We start from the raw sequence: 21,629 nt of genomic DNA, 5'->3' as shown, positions 1-21,629 counted from the left end.
GTACTCCAACACCTATTTCATTCCTTCACTGTTGCTATAGTTACCGCATGGGCTCTTCCAGGACTCCCCTTTCATCAAGTGCTTTGATGAATCGGATGTTATTGGGTCATATATTGTCTGTTCACGATCGCTCCGATGCAAAATGGCTCCCTGCAGCATTCAAGAGTAGCGTTTGTAATGCGAAGCACATCCTCTTTAAGATGTTCCCAAAAGAATTCAAACTCAAGCAATGTAATGGGATCAGAGTTTAGGGGCCATTGTGGCCCTCAGTATGCAAATCCCAAATCTAAACCATCTCAGTTAAAGCCCTACTAGATAAGTGTATTTTCCATCCTTGAAGCACTTGTTGAAACACAAGATGGCACTGCAAGATTATAGTTAATGTCCTTCCTAACAGATCGCCCTTAGGGCCTGTCTAGAATATAGATTATTATGCAACTTCAAATAAACAGCTACCAGTATGTATATTTTGGTTCAGTTCTTTATAGTTAATATTGACCACATTACAGGTCACTGAAGTGTTCTAATCATGCTCACGCTCTCTGCTGTAGGGATCTCCTGGACCCACTGGTGAGAACGGACCTCCTGGTGGACCAGGAAAGAGGGTAAGATCGTTCACCGCACCAGGCCAAACCGCAACTATCATCCACAGTCATATCTGTTGGTTTTCAATGTATTATGTTTGATAGATGCTACAGGTGGCCTATAACCAATCATAAAAACGTTATAACGTTGATAATATTACACATCGCTTCTTTCCTAGGGTCTTGCTGGAACGAGAGGACCAGAGGGACGACAGGGAGAGAAGGGAACTAAGGTGAGAGTTCAAAGGTCATCGTTCAATGTGTTGGCACTGGCAGTTAACCCTGTGGATCGTTATCTATCCTAGTGATAATGAGTCACAGGCCGTGCCGGTCAGACCTGAAACCAAATGTACACAGCTCTCTCTGCTGTCAATCATTTTCCAAATATATTCATTTGCTCCGCTCACAACAACACATTGGGGATTTGGAATATTGGAGTTTATCAATGTCTGATGTTTTTTTTTGCTCTCTTTTTTCCAGGGAGATCCAGGTGCCAACGGACCTCCAGGAAAGACAGGTCCCGTCGGACCTCAGGGTCAACCAGGCAAACCAGGAACTGAGGGTCTGAGAGGACTCCCTGGATCAGTGGTGAGGGAGATGAGCCCACTCTTCCATGGACAGACTGGGCTATTCAGTCTGTGGTTCAGTCTACTGCTCTAGAGTCTGTCTGTCTGTCTGTCTGTCTGTCTGTCTGTCTGTCTGTCTGTCTGTCTGTCTGTCTGTCTGTCTGTCTGTCTGTCTGTCTGTCTGTCTGTCTGTCTGTCTGTCTGTCTGTCTGTCTGTCTGTCTGTCTGTCTGTCTGTCTGTCTGTCTGTCTGTCTGTCTGTCTGTCTGTCTGTCTGTCTGTCTGTCTGTCTGTCTGTCTGTCTGTCTGTCTGTCTGTCTGTCTGTCTGTCTGTCTGTCTGTCTGTCTGTCTGCTCTATAGGGCCTAATTTAGGCTGCTCACTACTACCATGAGCTTAACCCCAGTGTAACGGAGCTGTTTGATGCGTTTGTCACTAACTTGTTTCTGATGATCTCTTCAAGGGCGAGCAAGGTTCTCCGGGCCTTTCCGGCCAGAAGGGACCTCCCGGACCGCTGGTGAGATAAGACACTGATATGTACATGGATATATCTATAATAGATTGTATCTTCCACACTGTGTTGATCTATTGGCATACAGGGCTATATTGATGTGTGAATATACCCACTTCCTTAATCTATAAAACTGCAGTACCATCTCTCTCTCTCTCTTCAAGGGACCGCCAGGTTTGCCAGGACTGCGCGGCGAGGGCGGTGACAAGGGAGAGAAGGGCCACTCGGGTCTGATTGGTCTGATTGGGCCCACCGGAGAGCAGGGAGAGAAGGGAGACAGGGGACTGCCAGGGCCACAGGGGACACACGGATCCAAGGGAGAGACTGTGAGTGACACCTGTCTCTCCTTAGCTGACATTATAGAGCTTTGAAAGAAAGGTCGCGGGTTCGAATCCCAAGCCGACTAGGTCCAAAATCTGTCGATGTGCCCTTGAGCAAGGCACTTAACCCTCATTGCTCCTTTAAGTCACTCTAAGAGCGTCTGCTAAATGACTAAAATGTAAAGATACCGTATATTTTCTCTAAGGCTTTACACACACACACACACACACACACACACACACACACACACACACACACACACACACACACACACACACACACACACACACACACACACACACACACACACACACACACACACACACACACACACACACACACACACACACACAGGAAATAATGTTATTCTGTCAGTATGACACATCCCTATTGAACATGTGTGATCACGCTTTCCATAGCCGATGTGAGCAAGACCTTTAAACAGGTCAACATTCACAAGGCCGCGGCGCCATACGGATTACCAGGGCTTGTACTCAAAGCATGCGCAGACCAACTGTCAAGTGTCTTCACTGACATTTTCAACTTCTCCCTGACCGAGTCTGTAATACCCACGTTTCAAGCAGACCACCATAGTCCCTGCGCCCAAGAATGCAAAGGTAACCTGCCTAAATGTCTACCGACCCGTAGCACTCACGTCTGTAGCCATGAAGTGCTTTGAAAGGCTGGTCATGGCTCACATCAACACCATCATCCCGGAAACCTTAGACCCACTCCAATTCGCATACCGCCCCAACAGATCCACAGATGACACAATCTCAATCGTCGCACTCCACACTGCCCTTTCCCACCTGGATAAAAGGAACACCTATGTGAGAATGCTAGTCATTGACTACAGCTCAACGTTCAACACCATAGTGCCCACAAAGCTCATCACTAAGCTAAGGACCCTGGGACTAAACATCTCCCTCTGTAACTGGATCCTGGACTTCCTGACGGGCCACCCACAAGTTGGGCGGCGCACAATTGGCCCAGCGTCATCCGGATTAGGGTTTGGCCGGGGTAGGCTGTCATTGTAAATAAGAATTTGTTCTTAACTGACTTGCCTAGTTAAATAAAGGTTAAGTAAAATAAATAAATAAAAATGTGGTAAGGGTAGGCAACAATACATCTGCCACCCTGATCCTCAAGATGGGGGCCCCTCGGGTGCGTGCTCAGTCCCCTCCTGTACTCTCTGTTCACCAACGACTGCATTCCCAGGCATGACTCCAACACCATTAAGTTTGCTGATGATACAACAGTGGTAGGCCTGATCACCGACAACGATGAGACAGCCTATAGGGAGGAGGTCAGAGACCTGGCAGTGTGGTGCCAGGACAACAAGCTCTCCCTCAATGTGAGCAAGACAAAGGAGATGATCGTGGACTACAGGAAAAGGAGGGCCGAACAGGCCCCCATTTACATCGACGGGGCTGTAGTGGAGCGGGTCAAATGTTTAAAGTTCCTTGGGGTCCACATCATCAACAAACTATCATAGTCCAAACACACCAAGACAGTTGTGAAGAGGGCACGACAACACCTTTTCCCCCTCAGGAGACTAAAAATATTTGGCATGGGTCCCCAGATCCTCAAAAAGTTCTACAGCTGCACCATCGAGAGCAACCTGACCGGTTGCATCACCGCCTGGTATGGCAACTGCTCGGCATCCGACTGTAATGCGCTACAAGGGGTATTGCGTATGGCCTAGTACATCACTGGGGCCAAGCCTCCTGCCATCCAGGACCTATATACCAGGCGGTGTCAGAGGAAGGATTAAAAAAATTGTCAAAGACTCCAGTCACCCAAGTCATGGACTGTTCTCTCTGCTACCGCACGGCAAGCGGTACCAGAGCGCCAAGTCTAGGTCCAAAATGCTCCTTAACAGCTTCTACCCCCAAGCCATAAGACTACTGAACAATTAATCAAATGGCCACCCAGACTATTTACATTGACCCCCACCCCACTTTGTTTTTACACTGCTGCTACTCGCTGTTTATTATCAATGCATAGTCACTTTACCACTACCTACATGTACAAATTACCTCGACTAACCAGTACCCCCACACATAGCCTCGTTATTGTTCTGTAATTCTATTGTGTTCGTTTTTTTACTTTTAGTTTATTTAGTCAATATTTTCTTAACTCTATTTCTTGATCTGCATTGTTGGTTAGGGGCTTGTAAGTAAGCATTTCATGGTAAGGTTCGGCTCAATTGACAAATAAAATTGGATTTGATTTGTATTCTATGTCACCCTTCAACAAACAGTTCAATGCTGATGAATTTGTTGTGTGTTAACTGTGTTTTTAGGGTGTTTCTGGAGGCACTGGGCCTATCGGTCCTGGTGGCCCTGCTGGTATGCCCGTGAGTACCAGTTCTACATCCTGGTTCTTTCATCAGTATATCATGTAACATCCTCTATCAACATTGTGGTATTCTCAAAACATAACCTGTAACATAGAAAGATTTCAGCATGAACGCATCCATGACTTTTATACTTTACATAACTCTTATGTCACTAGTAATTAGATTCTCCTTTTTTCAATGGTTTTATAATGGTAATACTTATCTTCTATTGAATGATAATCATTCATTTCCTGTTCCTCTTCCACAGGGTCCTGAAGGTGTGAAGGGAGCTAAGGGTGCTACAGTGAGTAGAATCCCTTCCTCAAACACTCTTTGTAGTGTAATATCGGCTTCAATATTATAATGTGTATTGAGTCCCATGTGCAGTGTATTGAGTCCCATGTGCAGTGTATTTAGTCCCATGTGCAGTGTATTGAGTCCCATGTGCAGTGTATTGAGTCCCATGTGCAGTGTATTTAGTCCCATGTGCAGTGTATTGAGTCCCATGTACAGTGTATTGAGTCCCATGTGCGGTGTATTGAGTCCCATGTGCAGTGTATTGAGTTCCATGTGCAGTGTATTGAGTCCCATGTGCAGTGTATTGAGTTCCATGTACGGTGTATTGAGTCCCATGCACAGTGTATTGAGTTCCATGTACGGTGTATTGAGTTCCATGTGCAGTGTATTGAGTCCCATGTACAGTGTATTGAGTTCCATGTACGGTGTATTGAGTTCCATGTACAGTGTATTGAGTTCCATGTGCGGTGTATTGAGTTCCATGTACGGTGTATTGAGTTCCATGTACGGTGTATTGAGTTCCATGTACGGTGTATTGAGTTCCATGTACAGTGTATTGAGTTCCATGTACAGTGTATTGAGTTCCATGTACGGTGTATTGAGTTCCATGTGCGGTGTATTGTTTAATCTCTAATGCCTCCTGTCTCTGTGTTCCAGGGAGGAGCTGGTCCCAAGGGAGAGAAGGGTGTCTCAGGACCCCCTGGACCTCCAGTGAGTACCCATCCTTTGCGAAATCAGTTTACTCCATGAAACCAATTAAATACTTGTATTTGACCCCCATTTTTCAGTTTAGTCCAGTCTAGATCTATGTGCAGTTGCTTACATCATTTCAGAGCATAGCATATATCTAAAGTGCATTCGGAAAGTATTCAGACCCCTTGACTTTTTCCACATTTTGTACCGTTACAACCTTCTTCTAAAATGTATTAAATTGTTTTTTTTCCCTCATCAATTTACACACAATACACCATCATAACAGAGCAAAAACGTAAAAAAAATGTTTTTTGCAAATGCATTAAAATCAATAAATCACATTTACATAAGTATTCAGAACCTTTATTCAGTATTTTGTCGAAGCACCTTCGGCAGCGATTACAGCCTCGAGTCTTCTTGGGTATGACGCCACAAGCTTGGCACACCTGTATTTGGGGAGTTTCTCCCATTCTTCTCTGCAGATCCTCTCAAGCTCTGTTAGGTTGGATGGGGAGCGTCGCTGCACAGCTATTTTCAGGTCTCTCTAGCGTTTGATCGGGTTCTGGCTCTGGCTGGGCCACTCAAGGATATTCAGAGACTTGTCCCCAAGTCAGTCCTGCGTTGTCTTGGCTGTGTGTTTAGGTTTGTTGTCCTGTTGGAAGGTGAACCTTCACCCCAGTCTGAGGTCCTGAACGCTCTGGAGCAGGTTTTTATCAAGGATCTTTCTGTACTTTTCTCCATTCATCTTTCCCCCAATCCTGACTAGTCTTCCAGTCCCTGCCGCTGAAAAACATCCACACAGCATGATGCTGCAACCACCATGCTTCATGGTGCCAGGTTTCCTCCAGACGTGACGCTTGGCATTCAGGCCAAAGAGTTTAATCTTGGTTTCATCCGACCAGAGAATCTTGTTTCTCATGGTCTGAGAGTCAAACTCAAAGCAGGTTGTCATGTGCTTTTTACTGAGGAATGGCTTCCGTCTGGCCATTCTACCATAAAGGCCTGATTGGTTGAGTGCTGCAGAGATGGTTGTCCTTCTGGAAGGTTCTCCCATCTCTACAGAGGAACTCTGGAGCTCTGTCAGATTGACCATCGGGTTCTTGGTCACCTCCCTGACGAAGACCCTTCTCCCCCGATTGCTCAGTTTGGCTGGGCTGCCAGTTCTAGGAAGAGTCTTGGTGGTTCAAAACTTCTTCCATTTAAGAATGATGGAGGCCACTGTGTTCTTGGGGAGCTTCAATGCTGCAGAAATTTTCCCCCAGATCTGTGCCTCGACACAATCCTGTCTCGGAGATCAACGGACAATTCCCTCGACCTCACTTGGTTTTTGCTCTGACATGCACTGTCAACTGTGGGACCTTATATAGACACGTGTGTGCCTTTCCAAATCATGTCCAATCAATTGAATTTATCATAGATAGACTCCAATCAAGTTGTAGAAACATCTCAATGATGATCAATGGAAACAGGATGCACCTGAGCTCAATGTCAAGTTTCATAGCAAAGGGCCTGAATACTTATGCAAATAAGATATTTCTGGTTTTTGTTTTTTTATACATTTACAAAAATAAGTTCAATGAAACCTAAACCTATGAATCTCATTAATCATTATCAACCAATAATAATCTTTCTCTGTGATCCTCCTCCAATCAGGGTCCTCCAGGCGAAGTCATCCAGCCAATGCCCATCCAAATCTCCAAGAAGTCCAAGCGCTCCATCGACGCAAGCCAGATGCTGTCTGAGACAGACGCAGAGTCGGCTGCGGCCGACGCCACAGGCCCAGAGTTCCTGACAGGCAGGGAGGGCATGGAGGAGATCTTCGGCTCACTGAACTCGCTGAGACAGGAGATCGAGACCATGCGCTTCCCTCTGGGCACCAAGGGCAGCCCCGCACGCACCTGCCAGGACCTCAAACTCAGCCAGCCAGAGCTCAAAGACGGTACGACGCTTTCAGGCGTCAAACTATTCACAAAAATGTGGCAATTCTGACTTTACACAGGGGAACTCTTACAAAGACATTTATGAGGTTCACTTTTAACTAAAGTCTAAGGGCCGGGGCTGGGTTTCTACTAAGCTAACATATACAATTCTTTTAAAATCTATCTGCAATATTAAAGCTAATCCCCCCCCCCCACCTTTGAAAGCATTTTAATTTCTTGGTGTTTAAATCGTGCCTTATCTCTCTGCTCCCCCTGTAGGAGAGTACTGGATCGACCCCAACCAGGGTTGCTCTCGCGACTCTCTCAAGGTGTTCTGCAACTTCACCGCCGGTGGGGAGACGTGTCTGTACCCCAGTAAGACCGTGGACACGGTGAGAAGAGACTGAGCTCATCAGTCAATAATGTACACACCAACTCTACCCTGAAGTAGCCGTGGTTAAACATCTATACATCTAATTGTCTCTATTTCTCCCCTAGGTAAAGCTCAACTCTTGGACCACGGAGAAACCAGGCTCCTGGTACAGTGAGTTTGCAACTGGCAGCAAGGTTAGTATGGGTTCATTACACCACCGTACAGAATCCCAGAGGGACATTCATTATGGTCCATATGTGTGCAAAGTTTGACCTGGATATCAACAAATGCGTAAAGATAAAGGTCAATCAGAAAAATGATCAAAGCATTATCATAACGCTCTGTCCCTAAGGAAAGTGTTTATTTAATGTCAGGCGGACATATCCAACTCTCTGCTTATAACAGAGTTCACCTCTACCAGCTTCATCAGAGTTTATATCTCATGGGACATCCTCTTTCCCCCCAGCTTTCGTACGTGGACTCTAATGGCGAGCCGATCGGCGTGGTCCAGTTGGGCTTCCTGCGGCTGCTGAGTGTCCAGGCCCGCCAGAACTTCACCTACCACTGCCACCGCTCCGTGGCCTGGGCCGACCGCACGGCCAATAACGGCCACAAGAGGGCGCTGCACTTCCAGGGTGCCAACGATGAGGACCTCAGCTACGAGACAAGCCCATACATCAAGGCCCTGGTCGACGGCTGCTCTGTGAGTCTCATTGAATTGGTTTATTTAAACAGTGTGGTCCACTCAGTAACAATCGCCAGTGTTTTCCGCGGAGTCATGGGAACCAAAAGTAATCTCTCTAGCTTACTCACCTGTCTGTGTGCGGACGTTCAAGTTATGAATGTGTACCTCGAGTATATCAAAAATAAACTAAGAAACCTGAGATTATATAGGGTGTCTGGGGGTATATTCCCCCTCCCCCCTTAGTTTTTTTTTAAAGGAACATTTGCCAGAATTCACTAAATGTTGCTTTATTTTCAATCTGATATAGGCTAACTTAATATGTTTCATCTCAGCAGTCAATAAGAACAAATGCCCATACAAAAGTATTACAATGGAACTGTATTTTTCCATTACACACAATAAAAGTGTAATATCGAATCCTAGGCAGATACCCTTACCTCAGATGTAGTGATCTCACCTGTCTCTCTGCTTCTGTCTGTCTGCAGTATCGTAAGGGCTTCGACAGCACAGTGGTGGAGGTGAACACGCCCCAGGTGGAGCAGCTACCTCTGCGGGACCTCAAGATCACAGACTTTGGGGAGAACAACCAGAAATTTGGCTTTGAAGTGGGACCTGTCTGTTTCCAGGGCTAAAACACCGTACAGACAAATGAGAAACACAAACACATATAGAATATACACTTACACTGATGCACGCACACTCTGTCATGCACACACACTCTGTCACACACACACACACACACTCATGCACTTAACACAAACATTGACACATTTACATTGACATGGCAATATACAGCACATGCCCAGTAATTTATACATTTATTTCAAGATATCAAGCTCACTCACATACACAAACACACACACACAAATACTGTTGTGAAACGGACATGCACTCACTCAAGTACATGCCCAGGGGAAAACATCTCCCAAATAGAAATGGACGACAAGAGAAAAGTAGAACACAAACATTCTCGCGAAGAGGAGACCAAAGATCGATTGCAAGAATGAGAGATGGCGTTCAGACCGTCAACAGAATAAAACAGTGTTCTTTTCCAACGAACGGCTGGGTCAAAGACCCTTCTCCTCCTTCCGTACACGCCAGAGCCCCCCGTCGCGGACCCCCCTCTCACTCCTCTCTCCTTCCCGCTGTCTCTCTATCGAGTTGTCTCGGCCACTCTACCTCTCTGCTTCGCCTTCACCACACACTCGTACCTCTCCTGCATCCAAGCCCCACCCCATCCTACGCCTCATTTTCTGCCTCGCCGCATTAAGGGGAAACCAATGAAGGAATGGGAGTTCCACGAAGGCCTGACGGATCAGAGACGACCAGGGAAGTCTACTGTACGTCCGTGTTATCTAGCTAAGTGAATTTTCTCTTCATCATCTCCACAGTGAAATTCTACACCAAACAAACCACGATATCACACTATACCAGCCTAACAGCACAGTTATCCTAAAGCAGGTCAAATATAATACAGGCGGATGAATAGAAACTTTACGGTGCTTTGTGGAGATGGAGTGGAAGTAGAGCCGTGAGATCTCTAGCTTTAACGCGGCTTTAACCTAAGGCGTGACTACGAACAGCTCTTTACTCAATACTGTAATAATATAGTCCTAACAGCAACGTACTGTCGCTGAACTGTATGGCTGTTTATTATTTATGGGCCAATAATGTTGCATGCAATGGGACGGAAGGGCGTCTATGCCTTCTCCAAGGACCAATGAATCAAAAGCCATTAACCTTGTAAATTGTACTGAACTTGATGTATGGAACATTTATTTGCAATCATTGTTACAACTGTCATAGACAGGCCAGAACTGTAGTTCCTAGACAAGCGAATAGGCCAGAATGCCATCAAACCAGTCCAGTACTTACAGGTGTGATGCCTGGGATTTCATTATTGTTTTATGTAGAACACAGGGTTACATTCCAGGATCTGTGACATTCCGTCTCTTTTCAAGCAGGGAAGGTATCAGGGTTAAATATGTATATGAGCTTAATAGATGACGACCAAACGTTCTCTCTTACAGCGGTGAATAAATGCATGCTTTCAAAAACTGTGGCAAGGTGCTAATTATACCAAAGCGTTAATATATTCAGCATGAATAATTCAAGTTTGTCTCCATCACAGCCACACGATGTCGTCACCAGTTCTCCTTACTGGAAATGTGCAATCGAATCCATTTGTACAGACAGAGTGATATTCTATTGTATTTATTGAAAACAAACAGGGTGCTTCAAGCAACGACAAACCAAATATGACAGTCGAATGTGGTATTTCATTTTGTATTTATTTCCTGTAGTTCTCACTTGACGGTTAAAACAATTAAATACATATTAAACTAACACTAAACCGAGTTATCTGTGCCCATCCCCCTTGGTCTATGAATGTCAACAGTTCTGGTGGGGGGGGGGGGGGGGGGGGGGACGACGAACATATGTGGCCATATCTCATTGTAAGCATTTAGCATTCATCGACTGTACTGTGCTGTTATGATTGCTTCTATTGTAATGAGTAAATGGTGACTCTCCATTGTGGTTTGCCACTGCTTGGCTGAGCTGTGCTGCAGGAGTATGGCGAGGGCGACAAACAGACACCAGGATTCTACGGTTGTGAGAATACAGCGGGCAGGGGACAGCTAGCGGGAGGGATGGAAAATTCTAGCAACCACGTGGGCAAATATTAAAAAGATTTTGTTTAGAAGTAATGTAATGTGGCTATGGGGTTGTATATCATTATGGGTGTTTTGGTTTGTTTTTCTTTTGATATTGCAGAGAAAGGGGGATTGACAAACTAAAACCTGAGGTGATTCTCGAGAGAAAAATACATCGATTGGTTTGTTTTTTTGTTAAAGACAAACAAATATTTCAACAAAATATGGTGCTGAAAATACAAAAAGTATTATTTTATAATGTAAGTAATTTTAAATGTTTTGTTTCTGTAATATATCATCTTTTTAAAAATAGCTTCTTGACTCCCTTGTGTTTTTTCCTCGTCCCTCTGTTTCATCCTCTCTCAACTGGCTGGTGTTGCATGTTACCCAGAGCAACACAATAGCTAGTAATTATTTGATTTCTCTCTTCATTCTGCATACAGCAGCTCAGACAGCTGAATAAAACCACATCTCCAGTGAACTTACCACCTACCACAGAATCAGTCAGATCCCAACCTTATTTCCACTATATATATCACCTCACCAGCCCCCCCCCCCCCCCCCCCATGGCTGGCTCCCTCTCCCTACCCTTTTCCCCTCTACCGTCCACTGCTCAGTGTTGTTTTCCTTCTCTGTTTTCTGTTAGTTTTTGTTTTGCTTTAGTTTCACTGTCTTGGTTTGTTCTTGGCTTGTTGTTTTCTGTTCAACGTCTCCAATTAAACCACATGCCAACGCATTTTCTCTGTGTGCATACTGTATTCATACTGTATTCATACTGTATTCGTGTGTCTTTGTATGCGTGACGTCAGTCTTTCCTGTTTTCAAACATCTAAATCCAACCGTGTTAGTAATGACTGGTATAAGTTTCCCTAGCGAAATGATAGTATCTGTACGTAAATGCAGAGGGTTGTGAGACGTAACTCGGTTACATTGGGGAAACCACTCAACTCTGTCTCGTCAACTCTCGCCACAACAAAAGTTACACGGGTTTTAATGTATTGCACAATCCCATTTACACTGTAGATATTGACTAGATTTACAAAACAAGATTGATCCCCAATCAGTTGTATTTTCACACGCGAAGGCACAGTGTGAACGTTGAATAAATATACAATTACTGGACCTAGATGGGATCTTCATGAGGATGATGGAAAGTTGTCTCAGTCAATGAAAAGGCCTCTGAAGATGAGAAAAAAAAAATGTTAACAGGACAGCAGCGGGTAATGTAAAAGGCATTTCCTGTTAAATATGAATCGTTATAATGTTTTTCAGGTGGGTCCATTACCTGTTACTTCAATACTGGTTCCAGTGATGTATTGAGAGTCCTCTACTGGAAATATGCATTAGGACCCATCAGCTTCCTCTATACACAGAGAGGGATAAGGGTTAGGTCTTACAGCTTGACTATAAAAGGTACCGAGTTCTGCATTGTTAAATCAAATCAAATCAAAATCAAATCAAATGTATTTATATAGCCCTTCGTACATCAGCTGATATCTCAAAGTGCTGTACAGAAACCCAGCCTAAAACCCCAAACAGCAAGCAATGCATGTGAAAGAAGCACGGTGGCTAGGAAAAACTCCCTAGGAAAAACTCCCTAGAAAGGCTAAAAACCTAGGAAGAAACCTAGAGAGGAACCAGGCTATGAGGGGTGGCCAGTCCTCTTCTGGCTGTGCCGGGTGGATATTATAACAGAACATGGTCAAGATGTTAAAATGTTCATAAATGACCAGCATGGTCAAATAATAATAATCATAGTAGTTGTCGAGCGTGCAACAAGCACGTCCGGTGAACAGGTCAGGGTTCCATAGCCGCAGGCAGAACAGTTGAAACTGGAGCAGCAGCACGGCCAGGTGGACTGGGAACAGCAAGGAGTCATCATACCAGGTAGTCCTGAGGCATGGTCCTAGGGCTCAGGTCCTCCGAGAGAAAGAAAGAAAGAGAGAATTAGAGAGAGGATATTTAAATTCACACAGGACACCGGATAAGACAAAAGAAATACTCCAGATGTAACAGACTGACCCTAGCCCCCCGACACATAAACTACTGCAGCATAAATACTGGAGGCTGAGACAGGAGGGATCAGAAGACACTGTGGCCCCATCCGATGATACCCCCGGACAGGGCCAAAAAGGCAGGATATAACCCCACCCACTTTGCCAAAGCACAGCCCCCACACCACTAGAGGGATGTCTCCAACCACCAACTTACCGTCCTAAGACAAGGCCGAGTATAGCCCACAAAGATCTCCGCCACGGCGGATCTATAGCATAGAGGGTTGTGTATATAGTATTCCTACCTGCAGGCTCTCCCATCCTTTCCAGTGGCACCATGGACGTAAGCTGCAGACACAAAACAAAACACAGCAAGTTAAATACACACTTCTATACAAAAAAAAACATTTCAGGGGGTAACTTTCTATATCTGATATGAAATGGGAACTCAGTCGTAGCTGACTGATTACTTTCTCAGGCACTTTATCAGTCATGGGTGTGGTTATGAACCCTGGTAAACACAGTTACACCGGATCCCAAATCTGGAGAAAGAGAGCAGTTATAGATCATATCCAACCTGGACCCGGTTCCCCAAACACATCCCATACTTCAATCCACCCTGGACCCAGTTCCCCAAACACATCCCATACTTCAACCCACCCTGGACCCGGTTCCCCAAACACATCCCATACTTCAACCCACCCTGGACCCAGTTCCCCAAACACATCCCATACTTCAATCCACCCTGGACCCAGTTCCCCAAACACATCCCATACTTCAATCCACCCTGGACCCAGTTCCCCAAACACATCCCATACTTCAATCCAACCTGGACCCGGTTCCCCAAACACATCCCATACTTCAATCCACCCTGGACCCAGTTCCCCAAACACATCCCATACTTCAACCCACCCTGGACCCGGTTCCCCAAACACATCCCATACTTCAATCCACCCTGGACCCAGTTCCCCAAACACATCCCATACTTCAATCCACCCTGGACCCAGTTCCCCAAACACATCCCATACTTCAACCCACCCTGGACCCGGTTCCCCAAACACATCCCATACTTCAACCCACCCTGGACCCGGTTCCCCAAACACATCCCATACTTCAACCCACCCTGGGCCCGGTTCCCCAAACACATCCCATACTTCAATCCACCCTGGACCCGGTTCCCCAAACACATCCCATACTTCAACCCACCCTGGACCCGGTTCCCCAAACACATCCCATACTTCAACCCACCCTGGACCCGGTTCCCCAAACACATCCCATACTTCAACCCACCCTGGGCCCGGTTCCCCAAACACATCCCATACTTCAATCCACCCTGGACCCAGTTCCCCAAACACATCCCATACTTCAACCCACCCTGGACCCAGTTCCCCAAACACATCCCATACTTCAACCCACCCTGGACCCGGTTCCCCAAACACATCCCATACTTCAACCCACCCTGGGCCCGGTTCCTCAAACACATCTTAAGACTAAGGTCATTAGAACCTTCATAGGAGCATCGTTAAATCTCCGAGCTGTTTCCCAAAACAATCGTTACTGAAGTTGCACTCTAAAACACCTGTTATCTACCGACTGCCTCAGACATCTCATAGAACAGATAAGTGGTCGTCGGATGCCTTCTTTGCCCCCTTCTGAGTCACTTTTAACACAGAAGATCTCCGCTAAACATACAATCAAGCGGTTTATTTGTCTCACTGTGACCGCCAATAACTTCAGAACGGAGTTGGCTACAAATACAAAGCAATGTCTTTGCAATTGTTACAAAAAAGCAAAGGATAAAAGATGCTTCAAATGAAAACCGAGATGACGGCATTAAAAAAAACATACAGTAGGCTGAAAGGCTACATAGGCCTATATATTTTAATCAATTGAGTTCTATTTTGCTAATTGCAGGCTCCATTGTCTATAATTTCATGATGGTTACAACATGTGCGGAATCTGTGATTAAGTTATTATAGTGTAAGCATTACAATAAGCCACCTGAATATTTGCAGCCATAAAGGTGATAATATATCTCTAGGAGCTGATCCATCGTCAGTATTGTGGACTAATTCTAATGTTAAGGTAAGATTTGAATGGAGAAATCTGATCCGAGAGCAGCGCTGCTTTTCTTCCATCCTATCAGATGGACACATGCTCCAACAACGTACTTAGCAAACTTTATTTCGGCCTGGTGTTGGGAAACGCATGTTTCATCTTCAGCCGTCGGAGCGATGGATTGCTAAAACACTCGTAAGCCTAAGTTCCATCACTATCGGGAAACCGGGCTCTGCTCACTACAGAATGTTTATAGCCTATTTATCTTCTCTCTATTGGTGAATGGGACAATTTTGGGGTGTTGAAATCAAATTCAGGGTTGTGTTCAGTAGGCACTACACAGAAGAAAACTGGCCAAAAAGGGTAAGTAGCATCTCAACTTAATATGAAATGCACATTTTTGTTTCAAAACATTTTGTTACGGTTTGCCCTAATGAACACAACCAAGGTGTGCCTCACCTGCTCAGCTAGTTGGCTGCAGTTCTGGTCAGGCCCTCCACAACTACTTTGGAAGCAGAGTAGTTTGCCTGTTCAATATTGCCCACCTGGTAACAGGCAGAAACACAAAGAGAAAATTAAAGAATGGCAAGAATGAATGTAAGTCTGTTGAAAGTTAATAACCTATGCCTGGAGGGCCAATAGTTAAAATGTCAGACTTGCCTTGCCCACAGTAATGACGGAGCGTTTAGGAGCTCCACTGGCAACCAGAGCCTTTCCAACAGCCTGAGTCAGGAGAAATGTAGCCTGAGAGATTGGGGGAAAGATAGAAGGATTTGTAGAATACGAGGGTAAGAAACACTATTTATTTTAACTCTCTGATTTCGGTGTATCAACATAACTGAACCTAAATAGAGGAAAAACTTTGCTGCTTTTGTTCCACTAATATATACTGAACAGAAATATAAACGCAACATGTAAAATGGTCCCATGTTTCATGAGCTGAAATAAAAGATCCCAGACATTTTCCATACGTACAAGAAGCAAATTTCTCTTACATTTTGTGCACAAATTTGTTTACATTTCTATTAGTGAGCATTTCTCCTTTGCCAAGATAATCCATCCACCTGACAAGTGTGGCATATCAAGAAGCTGATTAAACTGCATGATCATTACACAGGTGCACCTTGTGCTGGGGACAATAAAAGGCTCACACAACACAATGTGAGCAATTTACATGCTGACTGCAGGAATGTTCACCAGAGCAGCGTCCAGATGATTGAATGTCAATTTCTCTACCGTTGGAGGCCAACGTTGTTTTTGAGAATTTGGCACTATATCCAACCGGCCTCACAGCGTAACCACGCCAGCCCAGGACCTCCCCCAGGACCTCCCCGCCAGCATAGGGTTTAAGATATTGACTTTAAATTACACTATACACACACACTGAATTAGTTTGTGTGCCTGCACATTAATTAATCACCTGTATTGTGAGTAGCTTCTCTACACTCTCCCTTGATGAAACATCCACAACAGCAGTGATGTGGTCCTGCCCTTTGTGGCCATGGTTCAGGCTGCCCAGGGCTGATTGGCTGACTCCTCGCTGATGACTGAGACCACCACTGTGGCACCCTCAGAGGCAAATTGCTGTCATATGGTTTAGACAATCTCGCTGCCCCCTCCTGGAGACAATGAGTAGTGCAAAAATGTAGGCCGGCAATCAGCTTTATGCAACTAACTTGGAAATTCTGTAAATTAGGTCTATAATAAAGGGGCTGATGCATTCTTTCTAGCTTGCTTTATGTCACCTGAGTGAAGGTTCTTGTAGGGTAAAATTGTTGTCTTCACCTTTGACCCAATGAGAGGGACACAGCCGTCTCATCTGGTAAAGGTGAAGACAACTGCATTTTTGTCCAATAAAAATGGCCTACTATAAAGAAAATGAGAGTGTATGTTAAAGTTAACTTAAACGGGATATTGTCATTAAGGTTTCATTAGCCGTCTAAATCAGTTTGCTGTGTTGCTATTGAATTACCACAGGACAGAAAGAAAGAAAAAACATTTTCAAAGCAAACATGCTCAAACATGTCTGCAAGATGATACACTGTAACAGTGATGTAGCATAGTTTAAACAATGTTATAATGTTACAAAGAACGTCAGCTACAATCTTGCACTGCAACGAAATAAAACGATTGATGCCCAACAACTAACGTTAGCCCAGGTTTAGCTACAACAACCACAAGATAGTACGCCTAGATAAGCACCTCTACCCTACTAATTCCCTACAGGGAACTGCAGTTATATTTACCTACTTTACATATGTATTTATGTGCATAAAAAGGCCGACGAGGCGTGAAAGACGACACTAACCCGTGATAACTGTCAACCTTGATATGAGCCGTGTGGTGGCCGGCATGAAGATTGAGTCGTTCTCTCTTGATCCAGGAGAGGGAGCCACAGGACAGGTTTTGTCCGCGATCATTTCTGTGGCTCCTCTTCTTCTTCGGTTGGTTTTGTGGCGAACTACAACCGAAAAGGGTGTATTTTGCCGCCACTAACTGGATGGGTTGAAAAACAAGGTAAAAAGAACACCCATATGTGATACGGAAAACGAACTTAATCCACCCAAATAAAAATAGTACACTGACAAATCCAAACCAAATCTCCATATCTCCCTTCTCAGGCTCTAGGGCCTCAGAGGGTGGTACTGCTTGTGACAACACTCCATGCAACTCTACCACTGAGAAATCTTTCAGCCCCAGGAACAGCCACATCCACAATGAGATACATCTTCCTGGACATGCTCACCATCTTGGCAGTGCCATTAATCACCATAGTTATAAAGGCCACAAAGTCCACCTTCTTAACCTTTAAAATATCAGGATCCTGCTGGTGAAAGGCAACCCCTGCAGCCTGCAGTGAAGGCCTAACCACCACCATGGACTCTTCAGGAGCACTGTTCAAACCCTCAACACTTTTAACAGCTGCTGCATATGAAATGCTCTGGACAGCACCTGACTTTGACCACCTCGTTCTCTTTTACCCTGGTTGGGCATTCCAAAGACGTGGCTTCATGGTTCTCACCACAATTGCAACATGTCACATTTTCCTCACTTTTAAAACATGACATGATCTTATCCACAACTTGGACATCTCGGCTTCTCTGTTCTGCAAACACTTGAAACATGTCCAAAAGCTTTATAGTGATCACACTGCATTAGTCTTGAGATAAATGCTCTGACTCTGTAGTTCATATATCCTAACTGTACTTGAGCAGGGAGAGACTCCCTATCAAAAAAACACAAGAACAGATACTCTTCACTTTTTAATAATTCACCACACGATTCATCCGACGTGCATCAATACCTCCTGGAATATCTTTCAACACCGACTTCCCACGAGCCGCCAGATATTACCCCATTGAGGGGTGCCCTGTACCGAAGAGGCACACACGAAACGTCAAACTTCTCAAATCGGGTGAGATGCAACACACGTTCCTTCTGAAGTACAAAGAATCTAAACAAGCCCGCTTCTCTCGTGATCCTTACAGCCTTCACTTTACCCAGCACTCCCTCCACCAGTTTGGATATCTCAAATGGATCCCTTACGAAAAAAGATTGCAGTCAGAGTGCAGTATAACTGCAGTATAATACAGTATAACTGCAGTATGCAGCAAATACTGCATCCAATATAACACCGTTTTTTTAGTTCAGAAATGTTGCAGTATAATTGCAGTTATTCTGCAATTACTGCGTCCAAAATACCACAGGTGACTGTAGTTACTGCACTTTTACTGCAGTTTCAAAACTGCAATCTTTTTATGTAAGGGATTCTTCAAGATTGGTAATCCGATCCTACAAGACACGTTGGGACATTCTCATCACTGTACACTACTTTGCTCCGTTTTCCATCATTTTTTACAATATTCCAATTCTCCTTGATTCTACCGCCATTAGATTCACAATCCACATCAGCTTCCGCCATCTTTCCTCTCATCTCTGTGACTCGTCAGCTTGTAGTACGAGTCCTCATATTGTAGTGCTAAAAAAGGGAAATGAGTTTCCTCTGTTTCGTTCAGCCATTCTTATGGGGAAATGAATGGGGAAAGAATGGGGTTAGGAGAACAAAAGCTCAGGAGATATTATACGTTATGTTCTATGAGATAATATCAGTCACTGTTAACATTACCTTTCATGTGCTTTATGTGCTTGTTTTGATGACATAAATGCTTCAAAAACACAAAAATCTCATGGAATAAAACATATGAGATCTCCTAAGCCTGTCTTTACCACAGACCTTATTTATCGGGAGTTTATCCCAAAATCTTCCAAAAACCCCATTCATATCCCCTTAGACTTTGGCCAACCAGCCATGGCGGAGTTAGAGCCTACAAAAATACACCATTAATATTGCTCTTGATACTTTAATTGCAGCAGGTAATACAGAAATAATCCTATATTTTAACCTAGGCACAAACATTCAGACAAAGCAATGTAACTTCAATAGGCCAACCATATATCAGTGGTTTTCAACCTGTGGCCCGCGGTTCACAGGGATAATGCAAATGGTCCGCAAATATTTTCTGATATTTAATGCGAATATGTGAACACCTATTGTTATTGTCTGAATTGTTCTTGTTGATTTTTTCTTGACATGTTCAAATAACTCAAGCATAGATTGGTAACTTTTTTTCTAATTCAGTACACAGAAACAAGAGGCCATGAGTAACTTGGTCAGAAATGGCACCAAATGGCCTATAGGGGGTTCTGCCAACATTTACTATAGCCCATGTACTCAAACATGTGCCCTTAATGAAACTGCCAGACATACACTAAATGTATGTGGACATGCTTGTCAAACATCTCATTCCAAAACCATGGGCATTCCCTGTGGCTCAGTTGGTAGAGCATGGTGTTTGCAACACCAGCATAGTGTGTGCAACGCCAGGGTTGTGGGTTCAATTCCCATGGGGGGCCAGTCCAAAAAAAATGCATGAAATGTATGCATTCACTACTGTAAGTTGCTCTGGATAAAAGCATCTGCTAAATGACTAAAATGTTGGTCCCCTCTTTTCTGCTATAACAGCCTCCACTCTTCTGGGAAGGCTTTCCACTCGATGTTGGAACATTGCTGCTTCCATTCAGCCACAAGAGCATTGGTGAGGATGGGCAATTAGGCCTGGCTCGCAGTCGACGTTCCAATTCATCCCAAAGGTATTAGATGGGGTTGAGGTCAGGGCTCTGTGCAGGCCAGTCAATTTCTTCCACACCGATCTCGACAAACCATTTGGACCTGTATGGACCTCTTTTGGTGCACGGGGCATTGTAATGCTGAAACAGGTCAGGGCCTTCTTCAAACTGTTGCCACAAAGTTGGGAGCACAGAATCGTCTAATGTCATTGTATGCTGTAGGGTTAAGATTTCCCTTCACTGGAACTAAGGGGCCTACCCCGAACCATGAAAACAGCCCCAGACCATTAATCCTCCTCCACAAAACTTTACAGTTGGCACTATGTATTCGTGCATGTAGCATTCTCCTGGCATCCGCCAAACCCAGATTCGTCCGTCAGACTGCCAGATGGTTAAGCGTGATTCATCACTCCATAGAACAACACATTTCCACTGCTCCAGAGTCCAATGGCGGAGAGCTTTACACCACTCCAGCCGATGCTTGGCATACTGCATGGTGATCTTTGGCTTGTGTACGGCTGCTCGACCAAGGAAATCTATTCCATGAAGCTCCCGACGAACAGTTTGGAACTCGGTAGTGTTGCAATCGAGGACAGACGATTTTTACACGCTACGTGCGTCAGGACTCGAAGGTCCCGTTCTGTGAGCTTGTGGCCTACCACTTCGCGGCTAAGCCGTTGTTGCTCCTAGACGTTTCCACTTCACAATAACAGTCCAGTTGACCAGGACTGCTCTAGCAGGGCATACATTTTACAAACTGACTTGTTGGAAAGGTGGCATCCTATGATTGTGCCATGTTAAAAGTCACTGAGCCCTTCAGTCTATGGCTATGGAGAACGCATGGTTTTATACACTGGTCAGCAACGGGTGTGGCTGAAATAGCTGAATCCACTCATTTGGCCATGTAATGTACCTTCACTTGGGTCTTCTGCTCTCAGACATGAGAATTAGGCCAGAACACATTGGTTTTTGCACTGACTGCTGCCATCTAGTGATCAATGTCGCCACGGCAAGAACTTGACTGTTGAAAATAATTGCCACTAATAAAACAGCTTATCATCCTCCTTTTGAATCATTTCATGGGCCCACTTTATTGCTCAAAACAGACACAGAGTGAGTGTTAAAGACCTCTCTCTCTTTATTTGTAGTCGGACAGTTACGTTTTTTTTTTTTCTTTGAAAATAAACAGAGCAAGAAACAACCGCCTCACAATTGTAGGGGGTGAAAGAACATAACTAAGAACAAAACAAACCTCATAGTTGTAGAAACATGCTCCAAAGTTGTGACTGTAAAATGTAAACTTTTTTCAACCGTGCCTTGTCTCCTTACAGCTGTACACATTTTTGTTTGAGTAGTTTGTCATTATTACCAATATCCAACTTTCTCCATTGACTTCCAAGTAAACGCAAGAAGGATTTGGTCTCAGTGTCCACTCAAATAAATAACTGATTACACGTACAAAATCAAAATTCTCAATTATATATATATAAAAAATCTTGAACTAAATG

General features: G+C 44.5%; 1 protein-coding gene across 5 annotated transcripts in view; it reads left to right on the top strand.

The window, feature by feature from the left end:
* LOC106588396 (uncharacterized) overlaps positions 1–11,678 on the top strand; it is a 50,034-nt gene extending 38,356 nt beyond the window's left edge. For all 5 annotated transcript variants that reach the window (XM_014177335.3, XM_014177332.3, XM_014177336.3 and 2 more), the window contains 13 exons: positions 552–605; positions 764–817; positions 1,065–1,172; positions 1,612–1,665; positions 1,824–1,985; positions 4,286–4,339; positions 4,590–4,625; positions 5,276–5,329; positions 6,965–7,250; positions 7,510–7,622; positions 7,729–7,797; positions 8,070–8,306; positions 8,774–11,678. In XM_014177335.3, coding sequence (XP_014032810.3) covers positions 552–605; positions 764–817; positions 1,065–1,172; positions 1,612–1,665; positions 1,824–1,985; positions 4,286–4,339; positions 4,590–4,625; positions 5,276–5,329; positions 6,965–7,250; positions 7,510–7,622; positions 7,729–7,797; positions 8,070–8,306; positions 8,774–8,920 — 1,428 coding nt within the window. In that variant the 3' untranslated portion in view covers positions 8,921–11,678. The remainder of the gene's footprint in view (positions 1–551; positions 606–763; positions 818–1,064; positions 1,173–1,611; positions 1,666–1,823; positions 1,986–4,285; positions 4,340–4,589; positions 4,626–5,275; positions 5,330–6,964; positions 7,251–7,509; positions 7,623–7,728; positions 7,798–8,069; positions 8,307–8,773) is intronic.
* The last annotated feature ends 9,951 nt before the right edge of the window (positions 11,679–21,629 follow it).

Source organism: Salmo salar, chromosome 27 (genome assembly GCF_965601325.2).
Source record: "Salmo salar chromosome 27, fSalSal1, whole genome shotgun sequence".
In the NCBI taxonomy this organism is placed as follows: domain Eukaryota; kingdom Metazoa; phylum Chordata; class Actinopteri; order Salmoniformes; family Salmonidae; genus Salmo; species Salmo salar.
The sequence above is the reverse complement of the archived record's forward strand: the minus strand, read 5'-3'. Positions and strand labels throughout refer to the sequence as shown.